The sequence below is a fragment of the Oncorhynchus mykiss genome, chromosome 26 (assembly GCF_013265735.2).
Source record: "Oncorhynchus mykiss isolate Arlee chromosome 26, USDA_OmykA_1.1, whole genome shotgun sequence".
Taxonomy (NCBI): domain Eukaryota; kingdom Metazoa; phylum Chordata; class Actinopteri; order Salmoniformes; family Salmonidae; genus Oncorhynchus; species Oncorhynchus mykiss.
This window is the reverse complement of record NC_048590.1, coordinates 34808010-34833878: the sequence shown is the minus strand read 5'-3', so window position 1 is coordinate 34833878 and position 25869 is coordinate 34808010. Positions and strand designations below refer to the sequence as shown.

The 25869-nt window shown below is 45.6% G+C and overlaps 1 protein-coding gene across 2 annotated transcripts in view; it reads right to left on the bottom strand.

Annotated features, from left to right (window-relative positions):
• Positions 1 to 4331: 4331 nt before the first annotated feature.
• Positions 4332 to 25869, bottom strand: part of LOC110506704 (tyrosine-protein kinase CSK) — a 43164-nt gene continuing 21626 nt past the window's right edge. The window contains exons 2-13 of one of the 2 annotated variants that reach the window (XM_021586522.2): positions 16463 to 16539; positions 14172 to 14285; positions 13367 to 13479; positions 10676 to 10895; positions 8639 to 8732; positions 8344 to 8409; positions 8141 to 8240; positions 7446 to 7536; positions 7238 to 7311; positions 6818 to 7013; positions 6601 to 6687; positions 4332 to 6363 (exon numbers count right to left, since the gene is read on the bottom strand). In XM_021586522.2, coding sequence (XP_021442197.1) covers positions 6181 to 6363; positions 6601 to 6687; positions 6818 to 7013; positions 7238 to 7311; positions 7446 to 7536; positions 8141 to 8240; positions 8344 to 8409; positions 8639 to 8732; positions 10676 to 10895; positions 13367 to 13479; positions 14172 to 14285; positions 16463 to 16477 — 1353 coding nt within the window. In that variant the 5' untranslated portion in view covers positions 16478 to 16539 and the 3' untranslated portion in view covers positions 4332 to 6180. The remainder of the gene's footprint in view (positions 6364 to 6600; positions 6688 to 6817; positions 7014 to 7237; positions 7312 to 7445; positions 7537 to 8140; positions 8241 to 8343; positions 8410 to 8638; positions 8733 to 10675; positions 10896 to 13366; positions 13480 to 14171; positions 14286 to 16462; positions 16540 to 25869) is intronic. The other variant, XM_021586521.2, reaches the window with a different exon arrangement.

Here is a 25869-nt window from a genome sequence, read left to right as displayed (position 1 = left end):
TGTGACGGCAAGGTCATGCCTTCTGCAGTGAGACCTGAAAAATATATGGAACACAGTTGTCGGCACAACTGGTCCAAGTGTAACGGATGTGAAACGGCTAGCTTATATGGGGTGGGCGCTAAATAGCGTTTCAATCAGTGACGTCACTTGCTCTGAGACCTTGAAGTAGTAGTTCCCCTTGCTCTGCAAGGGCCGCGGCTTTTGTGGAGCGATGGGTAACGACGCTTCGTAGGCGTCAGTTGTTGATGTGTGCAGAAGGTCCCTGGTTCGCGCCCGGGTATGGGCGAGGGGACGGTTTAAAAATTATACTGTTACATTGATGCTGTTGACCCGGATTACTAGTTGCTGCGGAAAAAGGAGGAAGGTCAAAAGGGGGGTGAGTGTAACGGATGTGAAACGGCTAGCTTAGTTAGCGTGGGCGCTAAATAGCGTTTCAATCAGTGACGTCACTTGCTCTGAGACCTTGAAGTAGTAGTTCCCCTTGCTCTGCAAGGGCCGCGGCTTTTGTGGAGCGATGGGTTACGATGCTTCGAGGGTGACTGTTGATGTGTGCAGAAGGTCCCTAGTTCGCGCCCGGGTATGGGCGAGGGGACGGTCTAAAATGATACTGTTACACAAGCACACCAAGACAGTCGTGAAGAGGGCACAACAAAACCTATTCCCCCTCAGGAAACTGAAAACATTTGGCATGGGTCCTCAGATCCTCAAAAGGTTCTACAGCTGCACCATCGAGAGCATCCTGACTGGTATGGCAACTGCTCGGCCTCCAACCACAAAGCACTACAGAGGGTAGTGCGTACGGCCCAGTACATCACTGGGGCCAAGCTTCCTGCCATCCAGGACCTCTATACCAGGCGGTGTCAGAGGAAGGCCCTAAAAATTGTCAAAGACTCCAGCCACCCTAGTCATTCACTGTTCTCTCTGCTACCGCACGGCAAGCGGTACTGGAGCGCCAAGTCTAGGTCCAAGAGGCTTCTAAACAGCTTCTACCCCCAAGCCATAAGACTACTGAACATCTAATCAAATGGCTACCGAGACTATTTGCATTCCCCCTCCCCCCCCCCCCATGACTCTGTACCGGTACCCCCGCTATTGTTATTTTACAGCTGCTCCTTCATCGTTTCTTATTTTTCTTTAGGTATTTTTCTTGAAACTATTGTTGGTTAAGGGCTTGTAAGTAAGCATTTCACTGTATGATCTACACCTGTTGTATTCGCATGTGACAAATACAATTTGATTTGAACTAAGAATCTAACTTTTTTTATTTAACTAGGCAAGTCAGTTAAGAACAAATTCCCATACATAAAAAGCACAATTACAACAATAACAAAACAACTGAATAGCATTATAGAATATTACTCAGCCCATTAGTCTAACCACCTCAAAATGTGATTCCAGAAAAATTATTCTGCACTCACTAATGTGGCACAAGGCTGTCGCACTACTACCACGGCCAACTAATAATAACCAAGGCTGCCAAAAGACACCAAGAACTGCATTATTAAGCCTTTCTATAACAAAGCCAAAAGCTGCCAAGCCAATAGACCACTGGGCATAAACCTCCCAGTCCGCAGACACAAAACAATGCCCCGGCCAGACAGTCAGGACCACAGTGACACCCGTAGCTATCTGAGATGTCTGCACGCATGGCCACAAATAGAAGCTAATTGCTGCTGAGACATCAGCTGAAGCAACAGATTATTTTTAGGGTCTGTTCAGTGGAGCGAGAGATCTGATCCCAGACCAGACGAAGGGGAAGGAAGGGAATTGATGGAGCTTTGTGGAAGGGGATTTGTCAGGGAGCACAGTGGGCCCATGTGGACAGCTGAGACAGCCACACATCGCAGCCACATCAGCCTGACATCGGCCTGACTACTCCCTTCAGCACCAATCACCTCACTAAGTTCCTGTTGTCACCGAATTGGGCTGGAATCGGAAAACTCCCCCACATGTCCTGCTGCTGTGCCAGTACAAATTAACCCATTTTGGCATCAGTGTCTTTGTTCTCTGCATATTTCTCCCAGTAAAATAACCTCTGTGCTGTATAAAGCATAGCATTATTATATATCTTATCTAAGGCTTCTATTTATATGTTCTAGAACATGTTCAGTGTCTCCGGTCTTGAGAGTTATGGCAACCATATCAGGTGAAATAATTACGCATTAAAGACAGAGGTGTGGTATACGGCGAATATACCACGGCTAAGAGCTGTTCTTTTGCACGATGCAACGCAGATTAACTGGACAAAACTCTTAGCCGCGGAGTGTCTGGATACAGCCCTTAGCCGTGGTTTATTGGTCATATACCACAACCCCCTGAGCTGCCTTATTCAATTTATAAACTGGTTACCAATGTAATTAGTCTTTTTTTGTCATGCCGTGGTATACTTAAGTGATAATGCCCGAGAAGCCGGTGTTTGGAGGATATACTGGCACGAGTGTTGTCAGGCCCAATACAAAGTAGAGTGCCGACAAACCGTGCCAATATATAATCCAAATAACGGCTTCTCGGGCATTATCACTTAAGTATACCACGGGTGTGTTATTTTGATGAATTTATTCATTCTGAATCTATGGACGCTCCCCAGTCGTTCGTTCTGAATGCCATACTGGCTGGCAACGTTCTTATCCCTTGCTAGCTAGCCAACTACGGCTAATTTACAACCACGTCAAACGGTGCAGCCAGAATAACAACAAAGTAGCTGCATTTGCATAAACTATTCTCTAGTGACATTTATTTGGATACATCCATAACAATGAGCTAATGAGGCACGACTTCACCTAGCATAGAACATGTGCTCTCTATGTCAGGACACTGTTGTTCAGGAGCTAGCCAACAACAGAGCTGTTGTTGCAGGCTGGAAAGACCGCAAAATAGCTGCACTTCGTTTCGTTTGACTTGTTTTCTATTGATGTATCCATAAAAAAAGATACTGATTCATGATTTCGAATGGCTGAGAAAAGCTGCCTGCCTGCCTGTGTCCGTCTCATCCCGACACGTTCATTATTATGCGACAGTTGGAAATCGAATATTGGAACAATGCTGCAAATGTCAGAGAGACAGACAGCAAGGTTGATACAAATCTCCGCTGTTGAAAACGAAATGTTAGTCTAAAAGAAATGGGAGAAAATGTCTAGATGTTTTTCATAGTGGAGATCAAGTTTATAAATGACCTGGCTGGGCTGATAAAACAGTGGATTGCACAGTCATATGGAACAGAGTGAACAGGCATTTTAAAGTCAGATTTAGCCGGTGGTACTTCAAATGTCCCAGAGGCTCAGGCACTACAATCCACACTAGCCTCTAGCCTGCAAACATCAGAATCCTCCTGGATTTAACAACAATTGTTGGTGTAATCAGATGAATTCATGGTGGGTTTTAATTTGCTGCTGTGAAGAAATATCAGGCTTAGGAGATAAGTTATGGATCTCAGCTGACAACGTAACAAAAGCTGAATAAAACAGGATGCACCCTCTTCCACTCATCTGTGATAGTGAAGAACAGGCACTGAACTGTGTGTGTGTGTAGTTGACAGGATTGGGGCATTTAATTGTGAATTTGTGTGACAGTGAAATGAGAATCATACACAAAAGTCCTGGAATGAACTATGACCCTTCCAAGGTAGGATGACATCTCTATAAAACTAACAAGTAGCCTAATGCGGCTACATTTGAACACACAAGAGGGGTGACCAACTATGGTGTTACCACTATAACACTAGTAGTATATCACATACAGGCTTTTTAATCAATGTATTTTACCAGGCAGATTGATTAAAAACGAAATTCTTATTTACAATGAAGGCCTGATGTAACATTTATCCCCATACATCCATGAGTCTCCTGGAGTAGACTACACAGTGCCATCTGGTGGTGATCCATGGTAGTGGTACAACCATCACATGACTGGGTGAGTAAGATTAATTGCTGCACTCTTGTAGTAGCCTAAGCCATAGACACATTACGCATCAAAACATGCATCTAAATCTGAGGTCCCGCTCCAGCAATGCTCCTCCTGTGTTTTCAGAAGCACTGTAAATGTGAGATGGAGTGACGGCCCAGTGTAATGATGGGTTCTGACAGCTAAGCAGAGGCACACAGCCTTGGCTGAGAGCGCCCTGTGTTGTGTAACCAGCCCATTGTTACCACTCTGGACTGTCAGCGCCATTAAAATTCATAGGAATCTAAACGAGCCAACCAGCCCGGACCACGGACAATTGTCCAAGCAACAGGGCTGGCGAGACAGGATGAGGGATGGAAACAGAAAAACACATGTGCGAAGAAGGAAGGCTTTGAGCCACAAAGAAAGAGACAAAAGCTGAAGATATTGAATCATGTTTCTTTCTTTACAAAACAAAAAAATACACGGTCACACAGACAAGGCCCTTAAAGCTGTTCCATTTGAGCTCTGTTCAGTTCAGGCTCAGAGTCATTCTGTGTGTGTGCCCTGTTTGCAGCAGAATATCACTGGAGACGAGTGGAGGAACAGCCACCCCAGGGGAAAGAATGGAGACGAGAATGACATGATGAGAGGAGCTTTAGTCTGTTTGACTGACCATTGGAAATGGAAACAGATCAGCTGACAGAACACTGCAGCTTCACAGCTTGAAGACTCTTTTGGCACGTCAGCTATATCTGTTTTCACACTCTCAAACACTTCTACATTCTAAAACAGAGCTGTGTGAGAGAATTATTTTAGGCTCAATCTGTGAAGTCACAGGTTCTGACAAGCATTTCGCTACACTTGCAATAACATCTGCTAACCATGTGTATGTGACCAATAAAATGTGATTTGAAGACCACAGGAACAAGCCATAGTTAGAATACCTTATTCACAGTTCAGTCAAATAAGATTCATTGGCCCAAGTGTATGTATGAACCCAGGGGGTATGTAAAGTGTGTGGAATGGCTGTATTACCTCTGTAAATGAATATTTACCGTGTGGGAATGTGTGTAATAGCATAATGACTAAAGGTTCACTTCATATGGAACAAACACCCAGGGCATCCCCAGTGGCCCACTGCCCTGCTGTTACCTCTATCATCCAGGACATTCACATGACTGAATAGTACCCAGGTGCTTTCAGAGGGGAGCCCCCTCTCCCTGTGAGGTCAGTGTGGACTGTTGACGTTCTTGTTCAGACGGAATGATTTATTCATAATCATGGTAGCATAATAAACATTGAAAGCACTGACAGTTAAACCCAAGGCCTCTGGCACAGCATGCACACACCCAACCCCAGCATTGGCTATACTAAAACGTTCTTATATCCTTCAGTCTGTCTTTCCTTGGCTTCTTTTGGTTCTTTATCCTTCAATTATATTTTAATATAAAACAAGCCCACATATGATGAATCGACTATGTTGAGAAGTGCCCCTCCCTCCCCTGTCCTGTGTGGAGTTGGAGATAAAGAGCCTCTGAAAAACGATTCCTCTGAAATGTTCTCTTTAAACGGACATAGAACCTGTTCTGGAGCCGGAGGGAGAGAACTGCACAACCAACCTCCCCCAGAAAAATGATGTAAAAAGATTTCTTAAAAAAAGGAATAAAAACTGAATAGTCCGAGTGGAGGAGTAGGTTCTGGAAGCTGAGGGGGTCTGGAGCTCTGTATACTGAAAGCACTTTGGCACATAGCCAAGGCCCTAAGTAAGGCCCCATATAGGAGAGTGAGACAGACAGCATGCAGCGCCACACTACCAACCAACACAGATACAGGAATGATCAAGGCACAGAGAGACAGACCGAGAGAGATTGAGAGCACCTGACAAACATGTGGAGGAAAAGGCCAGCCTCCCCATTATCACGTTTTTGAGAAGAAGAAAATAAGAGTTTGAGGAGGTGACGTCGTCACAGTAAAGAGACTGGGAGAACAGTAGGAGGAAGGGGGTAGAGGGAGGCTGATGGACTGGACAGAGGAGGAAAACAACCAGCTGACAGAAAGCTATACAACACATACAGGACTTCTGTTCCTTTCTTTCAAAAGAGTAGAGGTGGAATGTAACACAGGGGAGGGTTTACTACAGTCCCAGAGGAAAACAGGTACAGCTCAGGTATCAGGTAGGGTGTGGTCTACAGGTGAAGCAGGCAGATGAGTTCCGGTCCTGCGTCAGTTAGTTTTCCCCAGCCCGGAAGCTCCCTCCCTCCCTCCGCTCTAGTCTGCTGTGTCTTCCCTCTCTGCCCCTCACAGGTAGAGCTCCTTGGCTCTGATATGTGACAGCTTGTCTCTCAGCATGCGGAAGGAGGGCCGCAGCCCCACGTCCAGGGTCCAGCACTGCTTCATGACGTCGTAAACCACCACCGGGCAGCCGTCGGGGGCGTCCATCTTGTAACCCTTCTCCACCCGCGGCACCACCTCCTTCAGGGGCTGAGGAGCAGAGAGGAGGGCGTTATCAACCCAACCACATACTCTACTAGTACGTTCTAAGATCCACTGTCTGAACAGTGGCATCCACCTATCTGCCTGTGCACAAGCTTCACAGCTATTAAATGATACTAAATACATCACTCATCTAGATATATCCATTTTTGCCTTGCATTGGAGAAAGCAATACAGATCAGGTTGCTGCCCCTTGCTGGAGTCACCTTACAATGTCATACTTACAATTCTGGGGTAAGGCACACGCCCAAAGGAGTAGATCTCCCATAGCAGGATACCATAACTCCACACGTCTGACTTAGTGGAGAACCTCTGTGGAGGGGGCAGAAAGAGAGGCTGAGGTCAACTACACAAGACACCACAGACAAAGACAGAGCTTAGGCTACACCATTTAAACATGCTCCCTCCCTCCATCCAATCCTCTCTCTTTTTCCACCTTTACCTTCTCTCGCAAGGCTTCGGGGGAGGTCCATTTGACAGGCAGTTTGGCAGTGTCCTGCGTGGACGAGGCCTCCTTGGTCAGACCGAAGTCGCTGACCTTGGCGATGTTGTCGTCAGACACCAGCACGTTCCGGGCTGCCAGGTCTCTGTGCACAAAGTTATTGGCCTCCAGGTACTCCATGGCTTCACATACGTCCCTGCACAGCAGGGGAGAACGAGGAGGAGTCACCAAATGGAGATGTGAGACACAGAGAGAGAAACAATGGGATCACTCAGCCAAGACAAATAACTAATTTCACTGTAGATAAGTGATACCAATAGCTATTTAAAATACTTTGTTTTCTGGCATCCTCTCCAGGGAAATCACATTATAATTGAATAAAGAAATCCAATACTGCAGAACTTCCTGAGGATGACTTACAGTGAGAATTTGAGTAAACAGTCTCCTCCCAGCACGGTCCGTCCTCGAGAACGGAGGTAGTCCACTAGACTGCCCTGTGATGGGGGGAGATGGGGACGGCTGTCAAGCTGGGCAGTATGAACAGACCCTATCATAAAGAGACAGTGGACTCCAGCTCACGGCCTAGATAGAGTAGTCCCTGGACAAGCAATAGACTAGACTGAAGTACCTTGGCCATGTACTCTGTGACGATGTAGAGACTGCCCCGCTCCTCTACGATCACCCCCAGCAGCTGAACCAGGTTGTTGTGCCTCAGTTGCCTGCAGGGAAGAGGGTTTTAGTGACATAGCTACGCACTAAGGTGTACAGACACAGTCAGAAGGTTTTAGAGAAAGTGGGTAAGACCATAAAACAGAATGGTTTTTTTGCGATTTTTTTTTTACCCCCTTTTTCTCCCCAATTTCGTTGTATCCAATTGTTAGTAGCTACTATCTTGTCTCATCGCTACAACTCCCGTACGGGCTCAGGAGAGACGAAGGTTGAAAGTCATGCTTCCTCCGATACACAACCCAACCAAGTCGCACTGCTTCTTAACACAGCGCGCATCCAACCCGGAAGCCAGCCGCACCAATGTGTTGGAGGAAACACTGTGCACCTGGCAACCTTGGTTAGCGTGCACTGCGCCCGGCCCGCCACAGGAGTCACTGGTGCGCGATGAGACAAGATATCCCTACCGGCCAATCCCTCCCTAACCCGGACGACGCTATGCCAATTGTGCGTCGCCCCATGGCCATCCCGGTCGCGGCTGGTTATGACAGAGCCTGGGCGCGAACCCAGAGTCTCTGGTGGCACAGCTGGCGCTGCAGTACAGCGCCCTTAACCACTGCGCCACCCGGAAGGCAAAACAGAATGGTTGAGACTTACGTCATGACGGAGGCCTCGGCGATGAACGCCTGGGCCGTGGCGTCGTGTTTGATGCACTTCACTGCCACCTTGGTCCCTCTGTAGTCCCCCACCATCACATCTGAACAGATACATAGAGATGTAACATTGGACAACGACACACAGATCTCACACGGGGATGTAAAGAGATCTTTATCAGCGCTGGTCTCAGTTAGGGTCTTTACCTCCAAACTCCCCTTTGCCAATGGTCTGGATGAGCTTGAGTTCCTTTCTGTTTAAGGCCCAGCCACCTGTGGAGCAGCAACAGAGAGAAAGTCAGACTCAGGTTCCAGCAGATCTAATGAAACATCATCCTTCCCCAGACAGAGCAAAGCACAAGGTTAAAGACTTACTGCTAATTCAAGTGATTAAGCCCAGATTTCCTGTACTACAGAAGATGACAGACCGAGTCACTGTGTATTCTTACAGACCAAGAGTGACTCAGATAATGGAAACACAAGGTTAGTAAAGTGTTCTTACTCCTGGAGAATTCATCCTGGGCGGCCACCGTTCCCTCCATCAGCTTTGGCTTGATGAGTCTAGTACAGAGGCCGTCGGCATCTTTAGTGTAGTGCTGAATGGAGATCAGCGAGAGAGAACATGGCGAGTTGGATAATGTGTGTATTAACAGTAGCTGCATAGTCACACTGAGGAGGTAGAACTGCATTGTCAACCGTATGTCAAAGACCAGACAACAAAGAGCGGGAGTCAAGAAGGCTCTCGGCAGTCTGGGGTGAAAAGGATGCTGGGATTGTAGGGCTAGTGGGGACTCTGCTAGTTAACAGAAGAAGCATGGAAATTGTGTGTTTGGTGGCGAGAGGTCACTAACCACACCTTCACATAATCCTGTCGACACCAACTGGTCTACATGTGATCAGGTTAACCAGTCAAACACACCGGCCATCCTTTTGACCTGTGATTAGTTTGTTAAATCAATGGAGAAGCACCCAGTCATAGAGTGTAATCTGACTGCCACTGTGTTTTACCTGTGATTAGTTTGTTAATCAATGGAGAAGCACCCAGTCATAGTGTAATCTGACTGCCACTGTCTGTTTTACCTGTGATTAGTTTGTTAAATCAATGGAGAAGCACCCAGTCATAGTGTAATCTGACTGCCACTGTGTTTTACCTGTGATTAGTTTGTTAATCAATGGAGAAGCACCCAGTCATAGAGTGTAATCTGACTGCCACTGTCTGTTTTACCTGTGAGTAACATTCACAACCACCAGATGGCAGCATGGTATAGGAACTATTGCCTCTGTACAAGCTACTAAACAAATATATTAATGTCAACACTGCATTTGAGCTTTAAAGACGCATCAAATCAACACATTTCTGAATATTTGCAGTTATGAAACCAAGGTTATATAACTGATATTTGGACAATACAAAAATACTCAATGTGCCTGAATACACACTTGAATCTCCACACAAGTACCCACCATCCATAACAACCCAAGTACTTAACATGTGATTGACTAATCCCTTAAACACAACAGTGTTTGATTTCCATTATGTGGTTAACACCACAAATGTGGGTCTTTTGACAGGGAAGGACAACTTGTGTGTACCAATGTGGAGCCTGTTGTGACAGGCCAGTGAGAGTAAGGGGGAAAAGAATGAGCTAAAAATCACAAGAATGTGAGAGCGGGGGGGGGGGGGGGGGGGGGGGGGGGGGGGGGTAAGGCGAGAGAGAGCGGGGAGACGAGAGCGAGAAAGAGCAGATGGAATAAGCGGAGGATTGTGGTGGAGTGATAATAAGATGGAGTGTGCCAGTTAGACAGATGGTCCTCGATGCCAGTGTGCAGATTCCTGTCTAAATCCCAGCAGCGCCTCTGGGAAAGAGATGAGCGTTAATTAAAGTGCGATTGCAAACAATCTAGCTAGAAGCCTGATGGAGCGTCTTATCTCTGGGGAAGAGAGACCTTTCCCACCATGGCCCCCTTCCTCCCTTAACACACTAACTCAGCCCTACTGCTGTAGTAGAAGCTGTCTAATAGACCACGCAGTAGACGGAGGTCTCCCTCCACTAGGACTGGGAAATTACAGGGACCGAACGATATTATGGTACTTAGGTGCCGATTATATTTGTATTGCCATTTGATGTTCCAAACATATTGCTCACTATAGATCTGCTGCAGAGAGACGAGAGAGCACAAGAAAATGAGTTTTGATCAGTCATGGAAATAAGTGCTGAAAACATGTTGGCTCCCTATTTAAAAAGACAGAACAAGCTATAGGATGAAAAAAATACCAGGTACAGCCGACTAGCGCTTGCTAACGTTAACTTAAATCCATACTTTGAGTCAAAGTATCAATATAATACATTTCTCAAAATAATATTGATCGCTCTCCCATCAATAACCTCCACCCCCTTTGCCTTCTCTAACTATGTGACTAAGCATCCTTGACAAGTACCTGACCACCATACAGGATAGGCAGTGTGAGAGCTGAGGGAGTAGCCTAAACAGTAAGAAATAGGGAGCGTTTGGGACTGACAGGCTGACACCGCCTTACCTCCACCAGCTGCATGAGGTTCTGGAAGAACTCCTCCTCATCGATGCTGAGCTTGCCGTTGTGGTAGATGATGCGGTAGTGCTCCACCTTACCGTCACAGCTGACACACAAGGTGTAGTCCCCAGGGTAGTTGGTGCTCTCCCTCGCCAGGAACAGACCAGTCTCTGGGGGGTAGAGGAGGAGCTCTGCCTGCTCCCGCGTTATCTTACCATGGAACCACCTGGAGATGGACACGAGGAGGAGAGAGGGGGAGGGACAGGACACAGAGATAGGGCCTTAGTGGACTACAGAAAATTACCATACCAAGGTCATTAAAAGGGCAAAAAGACAATTTATAAGTAAATGGGAGATCTACTCATTATTATTATTATTATTATTATTATTATTATTATTATTATTATTATTGCAAGCATGCAATGTTGGCCATGTAACACACATACAAAGCCCTGTATTAAAAGAGTTGATAAACAGTCAGTCATAGACAAGGTAAAGGGGACAACAGCAGTAGATCAGCATAATGTAAGGCAGTGGCATTTCTAGGCAGTTGTACTTAGAGCAGTGGAGTGACCCTGTCTGTGTCTCAAGGAGCCAGTGAGAAAGTGCCTTGATGTAAACAGGAAACGGCGACAAAAACACACAGGCAGGTAGAGTCTGAAACTGACACAGGCTCTGCAATAACAGGAAAATGCAAAGCAGCACAGGGCAGGCAAGACACAGAGCAGGGCCTACCAAACCCCTCTATCACAGAGAGGTGAGACCTCACTGAGGAGGAGGCTTTTAGAGAGAGCAGCATAGAGTCTCATCCCCTCAGAACACAGTCTATGAAACCTGCCCCCGGCTGACCACAAGGCAAGCTGCAGGGCACAGGACTTAAAAAGCTCTCTTAGGGAAAACACACACGGTTCCCTTCTTTGTTTTAGCTCAAGCTATTAAACACAGCCTCCATCTCACCTCACGTAGAAGATCTACAGGCTTCTACTGGCTTCTAAAAGCCCTTTCTTGGCTTTTACCTTAGGATCATTAATCTCTTATCTGTAGTAGACTAACACAGAATCCCCCAGCAGTATGGAAACAGGAGCAGCAGGAGGTCCACAGGGGTCTCTCTGGGGGCTGGTGAGTTAAGGGTAATCAAAGTGTGTAATTGATTTACACACTTCCCTCCCTCTGTTGCCCAGCACCGAGACAGAGACAGAGCAGGGCCTGTGCAAAGCGGCTTAAATGCGGAGAGAGGATTGAGTTGATTAGATCAGCGGAGCTGCTTCTCCATGGACAGCAGCCTCCTTAACTCCCATTAATCTGAGAGCAGGCGCCAGTAAGCCAGCAGTCAGCCAGACACTGAGTAACCAACAGCCAAAACACAGGAGGAGCACACAGGAGCTACCAGCCAAACATATGACCAACCAGTCAAACACAGGAGGAGCACACAGGATCTACCAGCCAAACATATGACCAACCAGTCAAACACAGGAGGAGCACACAGAAGCAATCAGACCATTTAATGAGGAAGCAGGGCATGTAATATGTCATTTATGTTGCAGTTTGTGCTATTCATTAGTCATTCGATGGGAGAAAGGGAAAACAGGCTGCTAGAAGTAAGGGGAAAATAGAGAAAGGAAGGACAGTGCGGAAGGAGGTAGGAGAGACTGCAGTGAGGGGGGAACTGAGGTCTTTTGCCAGTCTTCTTTAGGGTGGTGCCGTATTTCCCTCATTACCAACAGAGTAGAAGATTACCAGCAGGTGGCAGCAGTGAGCTATGAGGTCAAAGAGCAGCATCTCTCAGGGTGTGTAGACCAACATAACCAAGAACACAGCTGACACTGTTGGTTATATAAGCAAACAGGGAGCGTTTTTCCCAAGACATCTGTTACCAATTCGTAAAAACATAATAACCCCCCTCGGACTCTCGCCACTAACCACCGCTCTCTGAGGGGATCCACAGGGCTGATGCATCAATAGCTGTATTTACATAGAGTTGACTCTCTTACAGCTGAAGGAGAGTATGAGTGCAGTGGACACCACTCAGTCCCTGAACTGGTGACCTCTACTTCATAAGGACAGTAAACCCACCGACTCCCTCTAGCCAGTTCCCTGTCCAGTGGAGTAGCCTTGCCTTTGTCCTTCCTTGTAACACTTGACTGGTCACCCTTCCCCAAACTGCTTGAGCTTTCCTCTGCTCAGCTGGGCGGTTAAGCTCAGAAGATGGGGATGGTGGAGGAGAGTCTTCAGTGTGTGTGTGTGTGTGTGAGACAGAGAGAGAGACACACACACATCCCCATCAGTGTGTTTTGGTCCAACACGTTTGAGTGCAGCAACCTCAGCCTTGTCCTGTGTGTGTGTGTGTGTGTGTGAGAACTCTGATTTCCTCCTGGCCTCCAGTTTTATTCCATTTGCATTAAGTCTAAAAAAAAATGTATCCCTCTTGAAATAGCTGTCCCTTCAAAGAGCCCGATTCAAATCGCAGCGCCAGTTAGCCCCACCCGCAGTGGCAGGCAGCCACCCAGAGAGCAGAGGGGACAGAGAAGCGACAAAAAAATAAATCAATTACCAACGTCTCCTATCAGGCCTTTGTAACACTCGAACTCTAATGAACTAAGCCCCATATTCATACCTTTATTATACAGTGAAACATGGGAACGTCACAGGTAAGGGCATATCCTATGTGACAGATCAGCAAGGTACTCGTGTACTTACGGCATAAGACTGAGTTTCCCCCCCGACTTGACCCCTTCCCTTTTCTGGACGTAGTTAGCTGGGATGGTTCCCTCTCTGCCCACTGTGTTCTTCGCTTTGTACCAGTTGGGATCCTGAAACAGCAGCAGAATAACCCTTTAAAACGGTGCCCCCCCCCAACGGGACAGTTAACGTAGGCTAATGTGATTAGCATTGAGGCTGTAAGTAAAAACATTTCCTCAGGACATAGACATATCTGATACGGGCAGAAAGCATAAATTCTTGTTCATCTAACTGTCCAATTTACAGTAAAAGAACACCATGCTATTGTTTGAGGAGAGTGCACAATTATGAACATGAAAATGTATTAATAAACCAATTATGCACATTTTGAACAGATATGCAATGGTTCCTTGGATCAGTCTAAAACGTTGCACACACACTGCTGCCATCTAGTGGCCAATATCTAAATTGTGCCTGGGCTGTAATAATACATTATGGCCTCTCTTGCATTTCAAAGATGGAACAAAAAAAAACATGCATATTTTTCTGTGTTAACCTTTTATACCAGATCTAAAGTGTTATATTCACCTCCATTTATTTCACATTTCCACAAACTTCAAAGTGTTTTCTTTCAGAAATGGTATCAAGAATATGCATCTTTGCTTCAGGTCCTGAGCTACAGGCAGTTAACCAAATCTGTCATTTTAGGTGAAAATTAGAAGAAAAAAAAAGGTCCAATCCTTAAGGTTAACACAGCTGTAGAACTACACAAGTCCAGCACAATAACGGTTTCACACAGTATAGACAGGGGAGCCGTGTTTACCCTGGTGACTCCGATTATGGTCAACACATCTCCTTTACAGAAAGGCAGGTCCTGTTCATTCGTCGACTGGAAGTTGTACTTGGCTACACACTCTGTGCCAGGCAACCATGGCACCTAGGTCACGAGTGAAGAGGAGAGGCGCTGTTATAAACACTGAGATTGACTACAGTGAAAGGTTACAGATCGTCATAGCTTGGACAAGTTAATTGCATTTACGCCATTGACACTCCAGGGAGAAATTAAATTGCCATCAGGTTACAGTAACACATTACAATCAAATAACACATTATTACAAGCATATAAAAAGGTCTACTATTCAAAAAGGTAGCTATGCTGGTTTGTCCATATAGCATGTGGGCCTATTCTATAGGCATTAACAGGCTCCCACGTCTAACCGGTGGTGTTGTGGCATCAGTGTTGTAAATAACATACAACCATGACCCCTGTGAAGACGTTATCAGTTAGAGGCAATGACAGTACAAAGCAGGTGTGTGTGAGTGTGTGAGTCAAGGTGCATCCAAAATGGCACCCTATTCCCTCGAGGCTCTGATCATAAGTAGTGCACTATATAGGGAATAGGGTGAGACGCAGCCACTATCCTCATATGACCTGGTGTATTCCTGAAGCAATGCACTACACACAGCTGTGTGTGTCTGATATCGTTATCAGGACACACATCCCTCGATCATTTCCCGATAGGAGTCAAAGAGAGACGAGTGTCACAGGGGGAGCGATGTAAGAGTTATGTACTGTTGTGTGCCAAAGATTAAAATCATTTGGGTTGATAAGCAAATGTGAAGACGGGGGATGTCAGTCATGCTATGCTGCTGCTGCTGCTGGCAGATGAAAAGCAGAAGCACTAATGTCAGTCAGGAAATATGACACTTCTGAAAGAGGCATGGCACATTACAATGTGTGTGTGTGTGTAAGTAGAATGCATGCGTTCTTTAGTGATGCATGGGTTGACTCAAACTGCAGCTATATGTTATATCTGCAGGGCAGGCGCGTTTAGGGTCATGACATTGTGTGGCTGAAGGGTGGCGGGTTGAATAAAGAGAAAATACCTTTACTTTATTTTTTACATTTTTTTAAAGGTATGCAATTTATGTGCAATTTATATCAATAGGCTACATTGATGTTCTTTCATTATTTTAGGCTATATGGCATTAGCATGTCAGCCTGAGCTTTAGGGCCCAGATGTACACGTGTCAAATAGCCTACACGCCAATCACAAAATACTTTTGAGAACGGGCAGAGAAACTTTGAGTTTAATTCAATAAGAAAAAAGCTGTGAAATGGAGTAGAAAATAAAGAGAAGCGAAGGCCAGAAAGGTAATGTTTGGGAAAGATTTGGTGAAGTGGTATAAGGATGATAGCAGTGTTGTGCGATGGATCTGTACAAATTCGACAGTCACAAGATGGGGACATCAAATAGGCCTATGGTACGTCAAGGGAACTGTAGCCTACTGTACATTTTTACTCAGGAACAGGAGTGGAGAGATCGGATTTTCTTTCAGCGAATGTGCAGTTAGATCACATCTCTACAGGGGGTATATTTATTGCAATCATAAAAGCAGATAGTATGTCAACCACAAATTATGCACCAAGCAGAACTAAATCTGATCAGAAACACAATGGGTCGTATTCATAGCTTTCTATTTCCTTACAACCAGTCAAACTGATGTCATTTGGAAACTTTGCACAGACAATCTTCCCAGTTTTTTTTAGATATAGATAGCGAGATCCATCTCAATTTATTTAATTTCCCCCCCTAACCTGGTCCCTAAATGTATTTTCTCCGCAAAAGAAGCAGGGATGACAGAACTTGACCGATGTCAACTAGATTGAAGCATTCATTCTATCGATTTAAGACATTATGGTGAGCAAGGATTTATTTAGTCTTCTAGGGCAGCGGTTCTCAACTGGTGGGTGGTTATGAGTGGTTCGTACGTGTTATAATTTATGAAGAAATACTCCAGTCTAAACGAAAATGGACAGGTAGAAAGTGTGTAGAAATGAAGACAAACGTATACATTTAAATCGCAGATTTGCTTTTCTTCAACCACATCATTTGCAATATAGAGCTATTAGCAGCACGATTTCAGTTGATTGTGTGGTCTCAAACCAGTGAGATTAACAGTCATCAAGAACATGTGCAAAATGCTATTGGGCCTCAGATTTTCACATATAGTCCGATGGTTGCGGATGGGTTATTAGCAATTGCAAGCAGGGGTGAACAAACAGTTGACTTGTCCACTACTAGCTCGCGTGTGTAGATGTGTTCCTCTCACCTGGATCCCAGACATGGTAAAGGGGGGTGGGGGAGGTGTCCTCAGCAGGTGTCACTGGTCAGCTGGTACCATCAGAGCTGCAGGACAACAGAAGAGAAGATAGTCAGCCAATCACCACGTATTGTGGTTCCCTCTGACAGACTAACACCACACTGGAACAGGATGTATGCTCAGCCTGGTAGACAACCACATGTGGTCTGGTCACTAAGCAAAAGAGACCCAGATTGAAAATGTTACTCTACTTAGTCATGTTAAACAGCTTCAATCTGCAGTTTACTTTGTCAATTCAACTCAGTCGCTGTGAATAAGATTCACATGTAGAGGAAAAATAGCCTACTGTCACTACCTTGTTTTTCGACCAAGGTGCATGAACACTGAAACGACACAAAATGTTGCAAAAACACACTTAAATGTGCTGTTATAGACTGCAATAATAGCCTACGTACTAGAATGAGTGAAATATAGGACAAAAAAAATATGACTCCTCTATGCAGATAAGCATTTAAGCACCAATAATTGTGCCTCTCCACAGTGACCTTCAGAGCAAGGCGAATGCAGGAGAGTTGATCATCCCAAAGGAAATGTTGCCCACTGCTCTGATGTCTAAAGCTAAACCCACCACTATCTCAGCTCATCTGTGTCAGGTAGGCCTCTGTGCTGCGAGAGCTGAATGATCTACAGTAGTGAGCAGTATGATCTGTTCTGGCTAGATCTAGGCTACAGTAATGAGCAGTATGACCTGTATTGGCTGGATCTAGGCTACAGTAGTGAGCAGTATGACCTGTATTGGCTAGATCTAGGCTACAGTATGCAGGCAGAACACAGCAGATGCCTGGCCTGAAGGGTGTCTCGGTGGTCTGTCCCTGAGGATGAGAAAGAGGGGGCAGAGAAAATACTGGAGGCACACAACAAGGCCATACGGTTCATGCTGCATCAGACAAAGGCACACACAGCATGGTAAATTCCTCACATTAGGGCCAGTACAGTAGCTCACAACCTCATCTACCGCGCCTCTCACAACCTCATCTAACGCGCCTCTCACTTCAGACCGCCCGAGAACAGGAAGTGAGGGGGAAGTGAGAAGTGGAAGTGGCTGACTTCTATTTTCCCCGATGGCTTGGTGTGGTGGGGGGGCAATCAGTGCCTCCTACTTCACTACAGACAGAGAAAATGTTACCCGGGACTCTATTTACAGTCAACCTGTTTTAATAGTGCTGCTGTTTTGCTGTTTTTTTTTATTTGTTTCACCTTTATTTAACCAGGTAGGCAAGTTGAGAACACCTTTATTTAACCAGGTAGGCTAGTTGAGAACACCTTTATTTAACCAGGTAGGCTAGTTGAGAACACCTTTATTTAACCAGGTAGGCTAGTTGAGAACACCTTTATTTAACCAGGTAGGCTAGTTGAGAACACCTTTATTTAACCAGGTAGGCTAGTTGAGAACACCTTTATTTAACCAGGTAGGCTAGTTGAGAACACCTTTATTTAACCAGGTAGGCTAGTTGAGAACACCTTTATTTAACCAGGTAGGCTAGTTGAGAACACCTTTATTTAACCAGGTAGGCTAGTTGAGAACACCTTTATTTAACCAGGTAGGCAAGTTGAGAACACCTTTATTTAACCAGGTAGGCTAGTTGAGAACACCTTTATTTAACCAGGTAGGCTAGTTGAGAACAAGTTCTCATTTACAATTGCGACCTGGCCAAGATAAAGCAAAGCAGTTCGACAGATACAACGACAGAGTTACACATGGAGTAAAACAAACATACAGTCAATAATACAGTATAAACAAGTCTATATGCAAATGAGGTGAGAAGGGAGGTAAAGGCAAAAAAGGCCATGGTGGCAAGGTAAATACAATATAGCAAGTAAAACACTGGAATGGTAGTTTTGCAATGGAAGAATGTGCAAAGTAGAAATAAAAATAATGGGGTGCAAAGGAGCAAAATAAATAAATTAATTAAATACAGTTGGGAAAGAGGTAGTTGTTTGGGCTAAATTATAGGTGGGCTATGTACAGGTGCAGTAATCTGTGAGCTGCTCTGACAGTTGGTGCTTAAAGCTAGTGAGGGAGATAAGTGTTTCCAGTTTCAGAGATTTTTGTAGTTCGTTCCAGTCATTAACAGCAGAGAACTGGAAAGAGAGGCGGCCAAAGAAAGAATTGGTTTTGGGGGTGACTAGAGAGATATACCTGCTGGAGCGTGTGCTACAGGTGGGAGATGCTGTGGTGACCAGCGAGCTGAGATAAGGGGGGACTTTACCTAGCACGGTCTTGTAGATGACATGGAGCCAGTGGGTTTGGCGACGAGTATGAAGCGAGGGATTGCACTGTGATAGACTGCATCCAATTTGTTGAGTAGGGTATTGGAGGCTATTTTGTAAATGACATCGCCAAAGTCGAGGATTGGTAGGATGGTCAGTTTTACAAGGGTATGTTTGGCAGCATGAGTGAAGGATGCTTTGTTGCGAAATAGGAAGCCAATTCTAGATTTAACTTTGGATTGGAGATGTTTGATATGGGTCTGGAAGGAGAGTTTACAGTCTAACCAGACACCTAAGTATTTGTAGTTGTCCACGTATTCTAAGTCAGAGCCGTCCAGAGTAGTGATGTTGGACAGGCGGGTAGGAGCAGGTAGCGATCGGTTGAAGAGCATGCATTTAGTTTTACTTGTATTTAAGAGCAATTGGAGGCCACGGAAGGAGAGTTGTATGGCATTGAAGCTTGCCTGGAGGGTTGTTAACACAGTGTCCAAAGAAGGGCCGGAAGTATACAGAATGGTGTCGTCTGCGTAGAGGTGGATCAGAGACTCACCAGCAGCAAGAGCGACCTCATTGATGTATACAGAGAAGAGAGTCGGTCCAAGAATTGAACCCTGTGGCACCCCCATAGAGACTGCCAGAGGTCCGGACAACAGACCCTCCGATTTGACACACTGAACTCTATCAGAGAAGTAGTTGGTGAACCAGGCGAGGCAATCATTTGAGAAACCAAGGCTGTCGAGTCTGCCGATGAGGATGTGGTGATTGACAGAGTCGAAAGCCTTGGCCAGATCAATGAATACGGCTGCACAGTAATGTTTCTTATCGATGGCGATTAAGATATCGTTTAGGACCTTGAGCGTGGCTGAGGTGCATCCATGACCAGCTCTGAAACCAGATTGCATAGCAGAGAAGGTATGGTGAGATTCGAAATGGTCGGTAATCTGTTTGTTGACTTGGCTTTCGAAGACCTTAGAAAGGCATGGTAGGATAGATATAGGTCTGTAGTTTGGGTCAAGAGTGTCCCCCCCTTTGAAGAGGGGGATGACCGCAGCTGCTTTCCAATCTTTGGGAATCTCAGACGACATGAAAGAGAGGTTGAACAGGCTAGTAATAGGGGTGGCAACAATTTCGGCAGATAATTTTAGAAAGAAAGGGTCCAGATTGTCTAGCCCGGCTGATTTGTAGGGGTCCAGATTTTGCAGCTCTTTCAGAACATCAGCTGAATGGATTTGGGAGAAGGAGAAATGGGGAAGGCTTGGGCGAGTTGCTGTTGTGGGTGCAGTGCTGTTGACAGGGGTAGGAGTAGCCAGGTGGAAAGCATGGCCAGCCGTAGAAAAATGCTTATTGAAATTCTCGATTATGGTGGATTTATCAGTGGTGACAGTGTTTCCTATCTTCAGTGCAGTGGGCAGCTGGGAGGAGGTGTTCTTATTCTCCATGGACTTTACAGTGTCCCAGAACTTTTTTGAGTTTGTGTTGCAAGAAGCAAATTTCTGCTTGAAAAAGCTAGCCTTGGCTTTTCTAACTGCCTGTGTATAATGGTTTCTAGCTTCCCTGAACAGCTGCATATCACGGGGGCTGTTCGATGCTAATGCAGAACGCCATAGGATGTTTTTGTGTTGGTTAAGGGCAGTCAGGTCTGGGGAGAACCAAGGGCTATATCTGTTCCTGGTTCTAAATTTCTTGAATGGGGCATGTTTATTTAAGATGGTTAGGAAGGCATTTTAAAAAAATATCCAGGCATCCTCTACTGACGGGATGAGGTCAATATCCTTCCAGGATACCCCGGCCAGGTCGATTACAAAGGCCTGCTCGCTGAAGTGTTTCAGGGAGCGTTTTACAGTGATGAGAGGAGGTCGTTTGACCGCTGACCCATTACGGATGCAGGCAATGAGGCAGTGATCGCTGAGATCTTGGTTGAAGACAGCAGAGGTGTATTTAGAGGGGAAGTTGGTTAGGATGATATCTATGAGGGTGCCCGTGTTCAATAGATTTGATAGATTTTCGAGCTAAAGGATAGCTGATGACCACAAACCGTGGTTAGCTGAATACTAACGATTTGCCAGTAAAGAAGCTAACTAGCTTCTGATTAGCTTCTGGATTAGCTCCTGGCTAGTTTCTGGCTAGCTTCTTGGAGTTTCTGGCTAGCTTCTTGGAGTTTCTGGCTAGCTTCTTGGAGGATTACAGATCTGAGGTAAATAATACTTTTTTATAAATATAAATTGGTGAGGCGGGTTGCAGGAGAGTGTTTTGAAGATGAGTTGATGGAAAATAAAAATAAAATGTATGTGAAAAAAAGTTGTGTGTGTGTGTGTGTGTGTGTATGTATGTATGTATGTATGTATGTATGCATGCATGTATGCATGTATGTATATGTATATTATATATATATATACACACACACACATATACACACATATACACACACACACAGGACACGACAAGACGAGGACAAAAGACGTCTGAACTGCTATGCGATCTTGGAGTTGTATTGTAATATAGCAATTAAACACTGGAATGGTAGATCGGCAGAAGATGAATGTGCAGGTAGAGATACTGGGGTGCAAAGGAGCAAAATAAATAAATAAATAAATAAATAAATAAATAAATAAATAAATAAATAAATACCAGTATGGGGATGAGGTAGGTAGATAGATGGGCTGTTTACAGATAGGCTAAGTACAGGTGCAGTGATCTGTAAAATGCTCTGACAGCTGGTGCTTAAAGCTAGTGAGGGAGATGTGAGTCTCCAGCTTCAGAGATTTTTGCAATTCGTTCCAGTCATGGGCAGCAGAGAACTGGAAGGAAAGACGACCAAAGGAGGAATTGGCTTTGGGGGTGCTGCTACCCGCACGAGTGGGTGCTGCTATGGTGACCAGTGAGCTGAGATAAGGCGGGGCTTTACCTAGCAGAGACTTGTAGATAACCTGTAGCCAGTGGGTTTGGCGACAAGTATGAAGCGAGGGCCAACCAACAAGAGCCTACAGGTCGCAATGGTGGGTAGTGTGGTGGTAGTGTCCAGTCTGTCAATGTTGTGGACAGCAGCCCCCTCCAGCCAGATACTGATTGTAACACAGTGCTTTCGGAACTCCATAAATGTACTGTAGAATTCTAGTGCTATTAAATGACGCATGTCCAGAAGGCCTGGGTGGGCTGGCTGGCCTCATCCATACAACCACTAGCATATCAATGGCCTCACAGCACAGCACTGCTAGTTCTACATCCTGTTCTAAAGCAGGAAGTTGGTTAATTGCAGACTGCTGCAGACCTGTATGCAAACTGACAGAGCCAAATATAGCAGCTCTGGTATACCCAGTGGCCACCCACTTTTCTATTTGCCATTCTTAGTGTCAGTCAGTGCAAAGGGAAAGCATCACAACAAAAACCTGTTGTTTTTAATAATAAATACGCATCTCTAATCTAGCCTACTTCCATCGTCCTCTAAGAGGGACTGAATATCCTCCTCACTTCAGTGTCAGTCAGCGTATGTGTGTGAAACAGCCATATGCCATCATCCATGGCTCCTATAGTGCTGGTGAAAGGAGATGATTCTACACAGAGCCGGTGAGGAAATCCAGGCAAGGTTTCTGAACCAAGGTAGGAAGGGGGATTACGTCTGAGAAATGAGCTCAACTCCAGCAGCAGTGCTGACGTACTGAGGTCAAAGACAGAGCTGCTTAGAGCCCACTCAGCAAATCAAGTTCACTGAAGGTGCATACACACACACACAGCCATGTGAGTAATGCTCTATACCTCGGAGCGTAATCTCCTCCTTTCTCACTCATCCACTCTATTCTTTTCAGCTCTCGCAGGCTCCCTGCTGATATCGCTACCATGGAAATCCACCGAGTGATGTAACACACTATAAAACCATGATAACTACCTCTTCATATAGTAGAATTCTCCTTTCTCTGCTGAGTTCAATGACAGTCATTAGGTGCTCCATTTAGGCTACATTCACACTAGGTCTACATCAATTCATTCACAGAGCCAAGAAATACTGCTGAGAAAGAGACAGCGTACTACAGACAACCATAAACAAACTCCATTTTACAAGCACAGCGCTCTGCTGAGGTATCTAGTTGGAAAAACTTTACGCCACTCTCCAGTTAGTGTAAAAAACACTTATCTGAAAGGAAAACCATCCATCCAAAACCTCTCAGTACTCCTCTCTAGTCATCTAGTGTTGAATGAACACGGACATAGTATCCACAGCAAATCTATTATTTCTACCATGTCATGCTTGTGTAGTCAACAAGCACTAAGCAAGTAGGTACGGTATATATGTTTGCCAGAAAAGCCTCCACAGATGGATAGCATTGCATCAGCTTCATGTGAAGTCTTCAGGTGGAGAGAGATCATTCTGCTTGTGCAGTCAGCGTGCTACAGATTGTTTTCCTGTGCTGGCTGAACTCTCCATGGCTGCAGCTGGGCGGAAGTGGACAGTAATTCACTTTCAAAAACAACCACACAATCATGATTAGGCCTACAGTATGTAACAACTATGCCAGTGAGAGACAGAGTGTTGCGTATGTACCACATTGTGGTTCCAAGATGGCGTAGCAGTAGGATGTGTTGTCGTGTCGTGTCCCTTGTGTATATATTGTTTGTTTTCGTTTTTTTTCTTTGCATATCTTTTAAAACATTTTGCTGAACCTCAACTTCTTCTAAATACTCTCCTGCAACCCGCCTCACCCAACGTAGCTATTTTTCCTAAAGTATTTATATTTACTTCGGATCTGGAACCCCTCAACTGAAGCTAGCCAACTAACTACCAGCTATTCAGTCAGCAAAACATTGCTAGCGGTCTTCAGCTAACCGGTCATCAGCCAACCTTTAGCTCGGTAAGCTCTCGCCAGTTCGAACAACGCGACTCTAACCAGAGCATAACGGACCTATTTTTATTTATCATCCCCGGATTCCCACCGCAAACGGAACATTTTGTGCTCCTGGACTACAATATCCGGACCCACGACCGGTCCATCGATGTCACCGCATGAAGAGGAATAAACAGACTCACCCCATCGCGACGTCCCCCAAAGGCTATCTCTTTGCTTGCAAATTCGGCCTGCTAACTGCTAGCTTGTTTAGCCCGGTCCGCTAACTGCTACCGTGTTTAGCACCTACTAACTGTTAGCTTGTTAGCACAGGCCTGCTAACCGTCTGAATCGCCGCGTCCCAAACACTCACTGAACCCATATTTACTTTCTATCCCTTTTCGATTTTTAATTTGTTTATACCTTCCGGTAACCTGCCTCACCCAATGTGATATGGAACCGCTATTATTTTTAATTTTTAGAACACACTCAAGAACCTCCAGAAGCTAACCAGCTAACTGGCTACAAGCTATTTAGTCATTGTTAGTTTTCTAACCTGGATAACACTCGCCAGTCCAGCTTCCCTGCCCCATCCACCGCTGCCCCTTGGACACTGATCACTTGGCTACATAGCTGATGCATGCTGGACTGTCCATTAATCACGGTAATCCATTCTGCTTGTTTATGTTTTATCTGTCGGCCCCAGCCGCACTCAGGCTCTGTGTGTAGTTAATCCGAGCCCCCCTCTGCCTAGTCAATTGCCATTCTACCTGCTGTTGTTGTGCTAGCTGATTAGCTGTTGTCTCACCTACTGTTTTAGCTAGCTCTCCCAATTCAACACCTGTGATTACTGTATGCCTCGCTGTATGTCTCTCAAATGTCAATATGCCTTGTATACTGTTGTGCAGGTTAGTTATCATTGTTTTAGTTTACAATGGAGCCCCTAGCTCCACTCTTTATACCCCTGATACCTCCTTTGTCCCACCCCCCACACATGCGGTGACCTCACCCATTACAACCAGCATGTCCAGAGATACAACCTCTCTCATCATCACCCAGTGCCTGGGCTTACCTCCGCTGTACCCGCACCCCACCATACCCCTGTTTGCGCATTATGCCCTGAATATATTCTACCATGCCCAGAAACCTGCTCCTCTTATTCTCTGTCCCCAACGCCCTAGGCGACCAGTTTTGATAGCCTTCAGCCGCACCCTCATACTACTCCTTCTCTGTTCCGCGGGTGATGTGGAGGTAAACCCAGGCCCTGCATGTCCCCAGGCACCCTCATTTGTTGACTTCTGTGATCGAAAAAGCCTTGGTTTCATGCATGTCAACATCATAAGCCTCCTCCCTAAGTTTGTCTTACTCACTGCTCTAGCACACTCTGCTAACCCTGATGTCCTTGCCGTGTCTGAATCCTGGCTCAGGAAGGCCACCAACAATTCTGAGATTTCCATACCCAACTATAACATCTTCCGTCAAGATAGAACTGCCAAAGGGGGAGGAGTTGCAGTCTACTGCAGAGATAGCCTGCAAAGTAATGTCATACTTTCCAGGTCCATACCCAAACAGTTCGAACTACTAATTTTGAAAATTACTCTCTCCAGAAATAAGTCTCTCACTGTTGCCGCCTGCTACCGACCCCCCTCAGCTCCCAGCTGTGCCCTGGACACCATTTGTGAATTGATCGCCCCCCATCTATCTTCAGAGTTTGTTCTGTTAGGTGACCTAAACTGGGATATGCTTAACACCCCGACAGTCCTACAATCTAAGCTAGATGCCCTCAATCTCACTCAAATCATCAAGGAACCCACCAGGTACAACCCTAACTCTGTAAACAAGGGCACCCTCATAGACGTCATCCTGACCAACTGGCCCTCCAAATACACCTCCGCTGTCTTCAACCAGGATCTCAGCGATCACTGCCTCATTGCCTGTATCCGCTACGGAGCCGCAGTCAAACGACCACCCCTCATCACTGTCAAACGCTCCCTAAAACACTTCTGTGAGCAGGCCTTTCTAATCAACCTGGCCCGGGTATCCTGGAAGGACATTGACCTCATCCCGTCAGTTGAGGATGCCTGGTCTTTCTTTAAAAGTAACTTCCTCACCATTTTAGATAAGCATGCTCCGTTCAAAAAATGCAGAACTAAGAACAGATATAGCCCCTGGTTCACTCCAGACCTGACTGCCCTCGACCAGCACAAAAACATCCTGTGGCGGACTGCAATAACATCGAATAGTCCCCGCGATATGCAACTGTTCAGGGAAGTCAGGAACCAATACACACAGTCAGTCAGGAAAGCCAAAGCCAACTTCTTCAGGCAG